Genomic DNA, 12,779 nt, shown 5'->3' with positions numbered 1-12,779 from the left:
GGGCCTAAACATTGAAAGAGAGCTAGATATAAAAGCGACTTTTTGATTTTAATTTGTTTTATTCAGCTTTTTGTTTTATTTTGCCCATTGCTGTTGGCAAATGTCAAAGCGCTATTAGTGAGATATCGCTAATCAGTTATCCATTTCTACTATATTATTGAATTGTTCTCATGATACACTTAAAACTATCTTTCAGGTGTATCACGACCACCAAAAGTCCCCCAGTGGGAGGAAATGGGCAGGGATAAATTGAATGAATGAATGAATGAATGAATGAATGAATGAATGAATAAACTTGTACTTGTTCAGCACTTGAATTAGAACAGCTTTCCAAAGCATTAATTTTTGCATGTTTGCTATAGCAGATTTGGGGAAGGGGTGATGTGTCTTGCTTTGAAGTAATATTCCAATACTGAAACATCTGAGGAGCTCCTAACATTACCTATGGAGTGAAGACTGCTAAAGAATACTGCTTTCCACTCTACTTTACTGCTGTGACTGGAATATTGAAACTAGTGTATCATCCTGTAACACTATTTTCCTTGTACTTGTACTAAAATATTTGACTAACTTAAACCAAACTGACCACCTTTAACTGTCATCATTGTTTAATCAAACTTTGAAATTAAACTATGCTGACAGTACTGCAATCTTGTATCTGAAACATTAGAGCAATAACTAACCTCCTTGATGAGTGCACCACATGTTAAATACAACTAATCAGACAGTGCTACTGGGACCCACTGCAGTATGTATGCAGCTTTTAGTGCTTTACATTACAGGCAAGGAGCAGCTAAGAGCACAGAAGAAAATCACTAAGTAAAAATATCACCCTGATACTGCAGTGGATATGGGCACCAGCACATCAATCTCCTATAAACCACAGCTATTTCATTCATGACATACAGTACGTGCCTTCCATCAGCTGCCTTGATACTAAAGTAACATACACTCTTGAGATTCCATGAGCTATTCTATGAGCTGAATGGAAATCTGAATTAGTTTTCTGAAACATGACTAAAACTACTTCTGACATAGCGGATTTACAGCACACAGAACAAAACCAAGAACATTCAAGAAGTGTAGACCAAAATATTAATTTTAAATCTAATGTCAATAAAACATTACTCACTTTAAATTTAAGGATGATTAAAAAGTTCTTCATCTGAATCCCAACACAGCTACTTTCTACCCATATAGTCAATTTTTTACTGACTGCTTGGGAAGTACATCATCATCAATATAGAACAAGACAGCCTTACCCCATCAAGAACCTGCAGCTCTCTAGACAGCTTATCTGCAAAGGCTTCTGCATTAGAAATGGCATATTCACAGCCTTCCATCATTATTTCAATATCTTGCTCTTCTCTAGCATTTAATTCTTGATATTCATCCACTGCTTCTTCATCTCCTCCTGCCACATTCTGATTTTCACCACTGGGAACAGATTCTTAAGAGGAGGAGGAGGAGAAGTGGTCATAATTCATGAAAACTTGATACAGTTGCATTGGTTATCAAAATCATCCTGGCTAATTCAAAAAATCTCTAAGCAAAGGAATTAGAAATTCCCATGTAATATAAGCCTCACTGTAAGTCAAATAGCTAGGAAACATTAATATTCTTTAATCTAATAACACGTAGCATAAAGATATTCTGCTTGAGTTCATCCATGCTCTTAATCTGTTACTCAGAGATTAATAAATTGAAATTTAATGCTGCTCCATGATTTTTAATCAAGTTGTAAAAAAAAAAAGTATCTATTCCTGAAATCTGTACCAACCAACCTGTACCCTCTAGGATCCGACATTAGACCTTAAAACAGTGGATATTTGTTGTGGCTAACTGTGAAATGGGTCATCCATGTCATTTCCTTAGAAGTCATCTGAAAAATAAAGTATCCTTCAAATGTTTTTTAAAGATCAGTTGCAAGATTAATTCTTCCTCCTCTCTCTGCCTTTTCTTTTAATTAAAAAAAAATTGCCAGAATGACTGGGTATTTTCTACCACCTTTACCTGGTATCACCGAATTTTAATAATTCAAAGTTAAATTAATGGCCATCACAGCATTTTCTAACAGTGCAAAGAGGTACATCCTTTTCTCTTTCTGGAATTCTCCACCATTCAGGATTCTGACCTCAGGTTCAGAGAAAAAAAGTCTTCCCCTTTATATTCTTCAATGCATTATTTTACATAGCATTATCATGTCTCACCTTCCATCTTTTAAAAGCCCAAAGCTCATGTCGAGCTTTTCCAGCAACATGATCATTTTTATTGCCCTATTTTAACTCTACAGTGTTCTTGAAAGATACACAGTATACCAAGCAGCTTCTGAATTGTATAAAGGCATTACGACCATGACCATTTTATTTTCAATTCCTTCCTAAACAATCTCCAGCATGCAGAATATTGCTCTCTAAAAATAAAATCAACTTTCAAAGATTGAGTTTTACTCTGGTTTTTCCTAACTTTTGCTTCACTGTCTCTTTAAAAAGGTTCTGCTGAATCAAGTTCAGCTCCCAGTGATTGCATGGACACGTCCATTCCTTAGCAGGAAGACAGAAGTCACTTAACAATGCCATCTTCCAACGTAATTTTTACCTTCTCAGTCTAGCCTACAACTCTGGGATGTCCTGATGTTCTCCCCCATTTAACTTTTTTGAGATCAGCCGGGGTTGGCTAGGTGGTACCATCTGGTGTAGGAGGACCTCTTCATATACCAGGGATGTTCATCTTTATCTGGACAAACAGCTACACTTTGCCTTTCAGGAGTGTGCCAATCTCCAAATTCCCAAAGAACAATAGATAAGGCTATTTGAAGTAGCTTTACGTAGAATTAAACATAATCATTATTATTATTTATTTATTTATTAAATTTATATCACCGCCCATCTCCCCCAATGGGGGACATAATAGGTAATTAACATTACCTATACTTAACAGAGTAATATGATTACTCTCCAATTACTCTCCAATGATATAATTCTTATGTTATAGTCTGAATTTAGAAGATTTGCAACTGCATTAAACATAATTTATATCAACTTTGGGAGGTTTCATACAAGTGCACTTTATCCCTCCTGGTCAATCTGAATCTTCCCATCACATAAAATGGTCTTTTCCAAACACCTCAACTCCATTAAGTTTCATAAGGGGAAGATTTTCTCAATTGTGGTACCTCAAGTCTAGAATATTTTCTCTATGGGTATTCCCACAGAATTGCATTTGTTTCAATGTCTGCTCAATCTTTTTTTTTCCCTCAGGCATTTTAAAAATACTTTACCCTGGCATTTCAAAAATATTTAAATAACCAGCCTGAACTTGCTTAGGTGTTTTTTGGGGGGTGGGGGGGGGTCAGCCAAGGTCAGCTAGGTGCTGTCATTTACTGTGATAGACAATACATATTTTTATAAAATGCTTGACTTTTATTGATAATTTTGATGTGAAAGCAAATGATTTCCCAGAGATAATGCTCAAAGTTGTCTACAAAGTAGGCAATATTTCTCTTATCTTTGTTTCAGCAAGAGAAAAAATAAGTATTAACCATGATGAAAAACAATTAGAAAAATCTATGATATTTCCCTCAGCTTGATATTTAGAGTGATGATTTTGGCAACCATTTACATTAGAAACAATAAAATAAAAGCAGTAGTAAGGATGCATAACAACATTCAGTGATAAATAATAATAATAGGGCATTTCTTCTGCATTGAGTGCGTTCTTTTAGACAGTTATTTTAATATGCATATTATTAAAATATAGCTCATAAATTAATACTTTTCATAATTAAGGAAACATAATAGTAAATTTCAGAACCTATGCTGCTTTAAGCTCAAATTTAATATTAAGGAAAAATTAGGCCAATAATAATGCTTTATTATTCCTGCTTCCTTTTGATATACCCATCTTTAGTAATGATATTTCAGACACAAGATTAAATCTAGCCTCATAGTTACTACAATATGACTCATTTTTAAAGAGCATGGATTAATTACCCACTTATACTGTATTTTTATCCAACTCTCTGAAACATACATCAGTCTCTTTGGGGGAAAAAACCCTCCCTATGTAGATCAAATAGTACATTTAAATGATTCCCTTCTATATAATATGCCTTCCTTTTGAATCCTTCCAGTATATTGCTGTTCTAATCCGCTTGCTCAAAAATTTTATTAACCTATGTGATGACTGAGCATGAGAACTGTGTAATGGGAAGTAGGAATAACCTTGAGGAGCAGGAGGAAGAGTCGCAACCAAGACAATGGTTAGAGAAAAGAGATTTGAGTCTGAGGCAGAAATGTAATCTGAGAAAGTGTCTCAGACTTGACCCTCCTTAGTTCCCACGAAGACAGAGAGGGATGGAGAGGAGGTGCATTCAGACTTGCAAGATTCCGTAACCGTAACCCAATAATAAAAGTAATATTAGCATTCATAACTTTGGTTTTCTAGTCTGGTCTACCTTGATGGGCTGACATTAATCTTGCAAGTCTCAATATGCTTCCCTCCTCCCTCATCTTCATGCGAACTAGGGAGGGTTATGTCTGAGAATGTCATGCTGGCTGGGGAATTCTAAGAGTTGAAGTCCACACATCTTCAAGTTGCCAAGTTTGAAAAACATTGCTCTGGATTTACCGATCTCTAAACTAGTTTTTGTTGTTCCAGTTTTCACACTATTCCTTTTAGAAAAGATCTGGAATTGTTCAAATGTAACCTTTCCAGACTTTCATTTACTAAAGCTATTTCTGCTACTTAGCATTGTTGATTCTCTGACTATCTCATTGCACTGTTTCTCCCATTGTAGTGTTCCCCTTAGAATTTTTATCATATATGCAAATGTCCTCCAGGAGGCTTGTTATTTTAGCAAGTAATCACATAGTTCTGAAATTATATCTGGCTCAATGTAGAGGAGATAAGCCTAGGCTTGATCTAGTTTAGTCTGTATGAAAACTTGTATGATGGCCTTCAGCCCATTCGCTGAAGTCATGACTGAGAAACCTGTGGCACTCTGGATATTACTAAACCACAATTCCTAGTATCCCTCTCTGTTTGCCAGACTGAAAAGGACTGCTGGGAAATATATTTCAGCAATATTTTAAGCTCACCACACCTGATCTTAAAACTATATATTAGCTTATTTTTGAGCTTATTTATGGAGATAGTGATTTATCTCTTCAAAAGTAACTTTTATTTAGGACATTGTGAAAACCCACTGGAGACCTCTACAAAATAAATAACTACTACATCTGGAGCATATATGGAGAAAGAAAGAGAAAGAAAAGGAGGTGGACGAGCCATCAAAAGTGAAACCATGCTGTCACTATCATAGCTGTTGAAGAAAATGCATGTTAGACATGCAAAGTCTAAGACAGGTTTTGATTTATACCTATTTCCAAGTTTTTCAGAATGCTACTCCATCTTAACTTGTGCTTTGTAGGCTATACACATTTTATTATAAAGTGAAATATTCTTAATGGATAACATCCAATAACTTGGATGATGTACTCCATGCAATACTAGACTGGCAACAATCCAGCAAATTGAGTATTTGTTTGGATTATTCCATCATTAGCTTCACCAGCAACAGGCTCCAGTGTAAACTTTTTTCTAAACATTGGAGGCATCACTTTTTCATACATGATATGATAATAAGATCCAACTACAATGCTCCTTATTTTTGCTGACATGTCCTAAGGCAACAAAAGGTAATAAAATCTAGAGCTTGTTTGGTAAACTAAAGCAAAATTCCAGATTCAATCATGAATGCCAAACAATACATCAGTTTCTTCAGCAAAATTAGTCAGCAGGAGTTGAGTTTGAAATGAGCTCTTCCAAACTCACTAGAAGTCTTCTAATGCTGTTTTGACATTGTAAGAACATCCCAGAAGAGGACCAGCTGAATCTCAAAATGTTCCCAAAATACTTTCCACTACATAACTAAATGTTATGGACCATAATCTACCATGCTGGTCCAGTGTTTTTTTATTTCCTAGTCTAGGCCTGAGAGAGCATGTCTGTCCCAAAATCACCCAGTAGCTTCTATGCTTAAGGGAAGACTAGAACCTGGGTCTCACTGTTTTTAAACCAGCACCTTAACCAATAATATACCATGCTGGTTCTCATTTGTTTGTGTGTGTGTGTGTGTGTGTGTGTGTGTGTGTGTTCTAGGCAAGTCTACTCAAAAGTAAACCTAAGTCAGTTCAATAGAATTTACTCCCAATTTTGTGTGCTCTGGTTTGTACAGAAATTTAAGTATAGGATTTGGGTAGAATACATTTAATGAACACACACAATTCGTTGAAGATGCTTGTAGCACCAATTTATCTCCAAAGTACATGATGGCAGTGGTCTGATTAAGTGATTTTGAGCAAAATATTGAGTTTCAAGCAAACTGTACTTTTGATCAACAAAGAATCAAATACTTGTTCAATTGTTAACTAAACATCAACCAAAAATTTAGTCTTAACTGTTTACACAAAATGTTAATTCAACAAGCATTGTACTGAAAAGGCAGATTCTGACAATTCTCACCAAAAAATTTTATTAGTTACTGAGTTTTGTGGTCTATCTTCATATTTAAATCCAGTTCAACAGTTCATTGTTTAAAAACTGTTGAGCAATATTTTTACCTGCATTGTCAGTACAATCCTGACAAACCTGAATGAAATATTTTGCTTAACAAAGTGTTTTAGACAATTTTAATAAAGCAAAAGCAACTGAATTAGTTACACAGAAAAAGAAACAGAGAAGATAAAGGTGTTACGCACCTTCAGTGACTTTAGGTAGTTCTGGAGAATTAAAAGTATAAGAAAAGCAGAGGAGAAGAAGCAAAGAATATTAGCTAAGCAGTCAATGAACACAATCTTTTTTTTTAAAAAAATGGCAACAATTTGTCTCTGTTAACAAAATTTTGAAAACTCTGAGAACTTTAAGCAAACTACAAAGCAGATTTCTTTGCAACTATGCAACTCCTGGATGATCCCATGAATTATTATGAGACTTAAAACCATACCAACATACAATTTTAGTAATTAAGGCTGCCCTCACTATAATAAAATTGTGTTCAGTTGTTATTGTGAGAGCAAACAGGTTAAGCCTGCCAACCAGGGTGCTTTACAAAGCTGATCTGATAAGTAGTTATAAGTGCTGTATTTAGCTTGCCAAAAAAACTCCCAAACCTACAGAATTTCTTTAGCAGAGCATGTCTGCACCATGAGTTTGACTTGTATCTTGCACAGGTTTCAATATCCAAAAAGTGAATCATGACCTAATTCCCAAAACATAAATAAATGACACAACTCATATACAGAAGTAGGATTTCCCTACAATAGGATACAGAAGAAAAAGGCTTTGTAATTCCCATAAAGGTCTTTAGACCATAACTTTATATATTGTATGTCTACCGCTGAAGACTACTTGGAAGACTGAATTAGTTCAGAACACTGATGCTTGATAACTCCCAAACTGAGGCACAGGTCCACATTAAAGTCATAATTAAGTGGGAGATGGTTTATGTGAAAGAAGTAGCAGGTTCATTCCCTGATATACATGTGCTGGGATAGGAAGGATCCTGTCTAACGTTGAGGCTGGGTCAGGCTAAGAGTAGGCAGATTTCGGGACTGTGGGATTTACTTTTTTAGCTGGAATTCAGAGATCCATTCATTATACCAAATGCATAATGATGGTTGCATATTGAGAGGGTGGCAACAACAGTGGAATAAATGTTAATATCCATAAATCATGCATTGGATATTCAAATACAAAATTAGAGCTATTTACTAAAATCAGAATTCAAACGGAAAGAATCAAAGCAATCAATTTGTTGTGTAGGGACCTGGTCAAATGTAGACAATCTATGTAGCCAATTAATCTATGTAGCCAATTAATATGTAGTCAATTATATGTAGCCAATTAATAGGTGAGAAACACTGAGGACTAAGGGAGAAATGATAGAAACAAGGTCAGTCATAGCAAAAAAACTTTTACATTATTATTTTTGATTGTACTTATTATACCTAAACACTTGGAAGTTCTGTTTATCTACTTTCTGTTGGTCTTCGGTGTAGACAGAACTGAGCAATATGGATAAATGTTGACTTAGCATAAGGCAGGTTTCTATGTTTCTATCAGACTATTTCTTGTACTGGTTGCTTATGGGCATAATTTACTGCAGATATTGGCATTTATTAAGTAAATAACCAGTCAGCTAATAACAAAGGTTGCTAGTTGATTGGATTCTCAGTACCATGTATCCTTTAAATATGTCATGGAGGATTGGAACCCTTTCTGGAACAAATCTAATGGTTAAAGGTGTGTAGATGGAAGGATGCAATGAAATAAAAATGTGCTAATGTGAGTAAGGATGTAGCCAAATCAAGGAAAAGAACATAAAGCCTGTCATCTTAAACTTTAAGGAAAAATCGATTGTAGCGCTAAAAATATATAAAATACCAAATAACAATGCCTTTGGATCACAACTATTCTGTGAATGTAACTTCCATTGAAGTTATTTCATGTATTGAATACAGGATCAGGTTCAGGTTGAAAGACACCTGAAAGTCAAGGAAGCTCTTATTTTAGAGATAAGAAAAATAACACCAACAATATGGAATTTCTAATTGCTTAAACAAATATTGAATTTAGAGGTAGCACAGCAAGGATTCATCTAAAATCTTTACCTTCCAGAAGCTGGGAACTAACATTGATGAAGTCAATCTTCTTTCTAATATACCGCTGATTGAGTTTCCAAATACATGAAATAAAAGTATTCTTTTCTGCTATACTGCTAGCAACCCATTTGTATACTTTGTCAAAATGTAGATCAAACTCAGAACTTTCCTGAAAAACAGAGATGAAACAAATGTCAACCATTATACATTATACAACCATTCTTAAACAGACTCGCAAACAAGTTTAAATATGATAGGTGCCAAGCCACAGAGCAAGAATGCACCTAGAGCAGTGTTTCTCAACCTTGGCCACTTTAAGATGTGTGGACTTCAACTCCTAGAATTCCCCAGCCAGCAAGGCTGGCTGGAGAATTCTGGGCATTGAAGTCCACACATCTTAAAGTGGCCAAGGTTGAGAAACACTGATCTGGAGCATACTTTTCTCTAGAAGTTAAATGTGTAGCCTGGTCCTAAACTCACTTACATATAAGTAAACGTTATCAAGTTTACTCAGACCCATTCCCAGGTTAAGTGTGCGAAACAATGATAACCCTGATTTTCAATTATCATCAAATAATAAAAGCATAACAATATATTCAGATAACAGCTTTATTTATTGCCTTTGCAGAGTGAAGACAACTATCACGTTTAAGACATACTTTGATGGCATCCTTGGCATCAACAACAGTGAGATCCCGAAGCCCCCAGGCAGTCTGCCTCTTGTAGAAATCACCTTTATCAGATTTTTTCACCTTGATCACCTTCACTTGCACTGGGCGTTCGGTTGTCACTGTTAAGGACAGCAGATGATTAAATTCTACAAGATAATACACATTCCCCCACAAACACATCTGAAAAAAAATCAGCACTTAAACACATACTCTCCCCAATAAAGAAAATGTAAAGCTTCCAGAGCATTGTTCAAAGTGGTTCATAATGGACATGACAGAGAAAAATTACCCCAAAGACTAAGTCAAGCAAGGAACATTTTCGAGACATCTTCAGGTCAACAAACATTTCATAATCAACAAATAAAAACTAACTATGAAAGCAAACCTGATGACAGTGTGAACCATCAGTGTTGTTTAACCTGAAAACTTGCAGAAAAAAATAATCTAAAACCTCTAACTAGGAGACAATTGGAGCCTTCTCTGGAATGGGAGCAAACTAGCTAAAGCTGCTAATAGAGGGCAGTAAGGCCAAAGGATACTGAGCCTTACCCTGTTGGAGAAATTTGAACAGGTTATGGATATATATGGATATAGTACTAAAATCAGTGCATATTGCTAATCTGAGTATCAATGAAGGTGACATCCATAGATGATCTGAACACAAAAATGCCTTTATTGCATTCTACTACTCCATGCATCATGGAGAAAATCCATCTATGTAGTTGCTAAGAGTTGACACGTGTTTATGGCACATAATCAGCCAATCAACTCCATTTAAGTAAAACTTTGAGATCTAGCGTTCACAGCATATAATTGGTCTGAAAACAATACCTTCCTCACATGTTTGTGAATTCAGCTATGAATTGCTAGTCTCAGTTATTTGATATGAATACTTTCTATCATAAACAGAGACAGATGCACCAGCTTTTGGAAATGTCCCCACAGGTATCTTTTACTCATTGATCTTAAGATCTAAAGCTTGATAGCAAAATCTTTTTTGGCGTAATAAGTAGCAATTGTACAGTGGCTTTTCCTTTAAAAAAAATCAAGCTGTTTTATTTTATTTAGTGTCACCAGTGTATATTCAAAATAATCATTTTGACAATACAAATGGAAATTGCCCCAGATGGTAGCAAACAAAACATCATCCTAAATTAAGTTATCCCAGGGTACATCACAATCCAATGAGCTAAAGACAATTTTTACCTATTATTTTAAATCTACATACCTGTAGCACATAAACCTATTATTTTAAATCTACATACCTGTAGCACATAAGAAACAGTTCCTCTTTTTTTTTCCTGCTTTGCAAACATTAACAATGCTCAGCAAACGCTCATCATTTGGAGTGAAAATATCTCTCTGTAAGGCATGCTTGATGGCTGTCATTTTCTTCAAGCTATAAGATAGAGGGTACAGCTCAGCACCATTGCATTCTTCATCAGGAACATTCCTACTTCCTCCAGTTTTGTATCAAATATGGCCCATAATCAAATATAATAAAAGCTGTGTGACTAAAGAAATAACTCACAAATTTGCACTGAACCCATTGTGTTATTCAGATATATAAAAGATCTGTGCTATTAAATGAATACCAGTATTTTTTTTATATTTATTCTTTGAGATAAAATATATTTTAAATAAAAGCTTATCATAACAAATACTGTTTTCCATTTTCACACTCTCTAATAATGGACTTTCCACAGTATTTAGACTATGATGCTTTAAAATAAATGATAAAAACATGTCTGACATACTGCAATAGTAAATGTCGTATACATTAAATTCACACATATCACAAATGCGGTACTCTGTATTTCATCCCAGACAACCTAACAGAGCAATCCGAACTGAATCAATCATGAAATTAGTAAAGAACTATCTGTCCATTTGAAATATGAAATGTTGCTATATCTGAACAAAAATGGAAAGTGCAAAATAAATAAATAAATAAAAACAAGACAGCTGAATCACACAGACCATAAGTCTATGCAGCATACAGCACTGTCATTTAATGGGCACAAAAAACAGGGACAGGCAATTGTTTTGAGCCTGGTGGGCACAGTTAAAAAATGGCTGCCAAGGGTAACTTGCCTATTGCAAAGCAGCTGTCACAGAGAGCATGGCACATTACAAAACACCAGTTTACTCAAACTTGAATGAAATGTTCTATATTATCTATGCATCTATCATCTATATCAGGGTTTCTCAACCAGGGTTCCGTGGCATCCCAGGGTTCCGCAAGTGGTCACCACAGGTTCCTTGGGAGATCACAATTTATTTAAAAAATTATTTCAAATTCAGACTTCACCTTAAAGAGGTATGTTTCATTCTATATTTTTAGTTTAAGAACACTGTTAGTGCATATATACAGGCCTACACATGAGGGAATATAATAATTTGGTAACTTCTGGCCTATATTTGAGCCTGAATGTGCAGGGGTTCTTAGGCTGGCCTAACACCAGTATCTTTAGGAAGCGACATGGTTAATGCGCTTCACTTGGTCGATTAAAGATCTAGCAGCAGTATTTGCACAACATGCTAAGCCTGATTTAGCATGAGGCAGAGCTTATATTGTGTGAATTCAACCCATCCAGTCAGTTAATATTTGGATGCATGGTCAGAATCCAAAAATGGGGCAATTAATAATGTGAATGCAGTCAATTTGTAGCCCATTTGGCACTACTGCTTCCCCAGAAAACTGACTCATGATTTATATTCCACTTTTGCGGGGGGGGGACAGCAATCACTTTTCCTTTCTGTCCCTTTGAATGAAGAATTTGGGCAAGGAAGAGAGAGATTCCCAGGTGAAAGATGGGGAACCCCAGCAGGATTTTGACAGCGGCCCGGTAATACGGATCCTGTAAGGGAAGCCCAGGGCCACCAGACTTGGGTTGCAAAACTCCGGACAACCACTAGAAGGCAGCAAACGCAAAGAATTCCCCTTGATGGATAATTCGTGCTCTATCAAGCGGCCGCCCGGAGTTTTGGAGTCCAGATCTGGCAGCCCGAAGAAGAGAGGAATCTGGGAAGGAAAGAAAAACGCCAGCCGAAGCAGCGCGTTCTCCGCCCGGCCTTGCAAACCTTCCCCGCGTCCCCGCTTATCCCGCGCCCGGACCGGTCGGTGGTCCTACCTCCACTCCTGCGAAGCTCCAGGTCACGCCCAAGCTCTAAAGTCCCGCCTTCTCCACCCCCAGCCAAACTTCCTGTTGCTGTCACGTGACAGGTGCGGAAGTGTTCCGGAAAGCGCTTTGACAGCTGAGAGGGAGGCGTGGATTGGGAAGGCAGAGAGGCGCGTTTTTGAGCTGCTTCTTCAAGTCCTTTTTTTTCCCCACCTTTGTTCTTTTGCTGCCCTTTGAAAAGTTCCTATGGGCTCTGGTCTGATTTTCTGTTGGCAAGCTGGCATATTAGTTCCTCCTTCCCCATGGTTATGAGACAGGGCTCG

The 12,779-nt window shown here is 36.4% G+C and overlaps 1 protein-coding gene across 7 annotated transcripts in view; it reads right to left on the bottom strand.

Moving 5' to 3' along the window:
• The window catches only part of EXOC1 (exocyst complex component 1), a 34,542-nt gene extending 23,814 nt beyond the window's left edge, over nucleotides 1-10,728 (bottom strand). For 4 of the 7 annotated variants that reach the window (XM_063310591.1, XM_063310593.1, XM_063310594.1 and 1 more), the window contains exons 1-5: nucleotides 10,600-10,728; nucleotides 9,323-9,453; nucleotides 8,673-8,832; nucleotides 6,762-6,782; nucleotides 1,263-1,450 (exon numbers count right to left, since the gene is read on the bottom strand). In XM_063310591.1, the coding sequence (XP_063166661.1) occupies nucleotides 1,263-1,450; nucleotides 6,762-6,782; nucleotides 8,673-8,832; nucleotides 9,323-9,453; nucleotides 10,600-10,723 (624 nt within the window). In that variant the 5' untranslated portion in view covers nucleotides 10,724-10,728. The remainder of the gene's footprint in view (nucleotides 1-1,262; nucleotides 1,451-6,761; nucleotides 6,783-8,672; nucleotides 8,833-9,322; nucleotides 9,454-10,599) is intronic. The other 3 variants (XM_063310592.1, XM_063310595.1, XM_063310597.1) reach the window with 1 other exon arrangement.
• Between the last annotated feature and the right edge of the window lie 2,051 nt (nucleotides 10,729-12,779).

This window comes from Candoia aspera, chromosome 8 (assembly GCF_035149785.1).
Source record: "Candoia aspera isolate rCanAsp1 chromosome 8, rCanAsp1.hap2, whole genome shotgun sequence".
Taxonomy (NCBI): Eukaryota; Metazoa; Chordata; class Lepidosauria; order Squamata; family Boidae; genus Candoia; species Candoia aspera.
The sequence above is the reverse complement of the archived record's forward strand: the minus strand, read 5'-3'. Positions and strand labels throughout refer to the sequence as shown.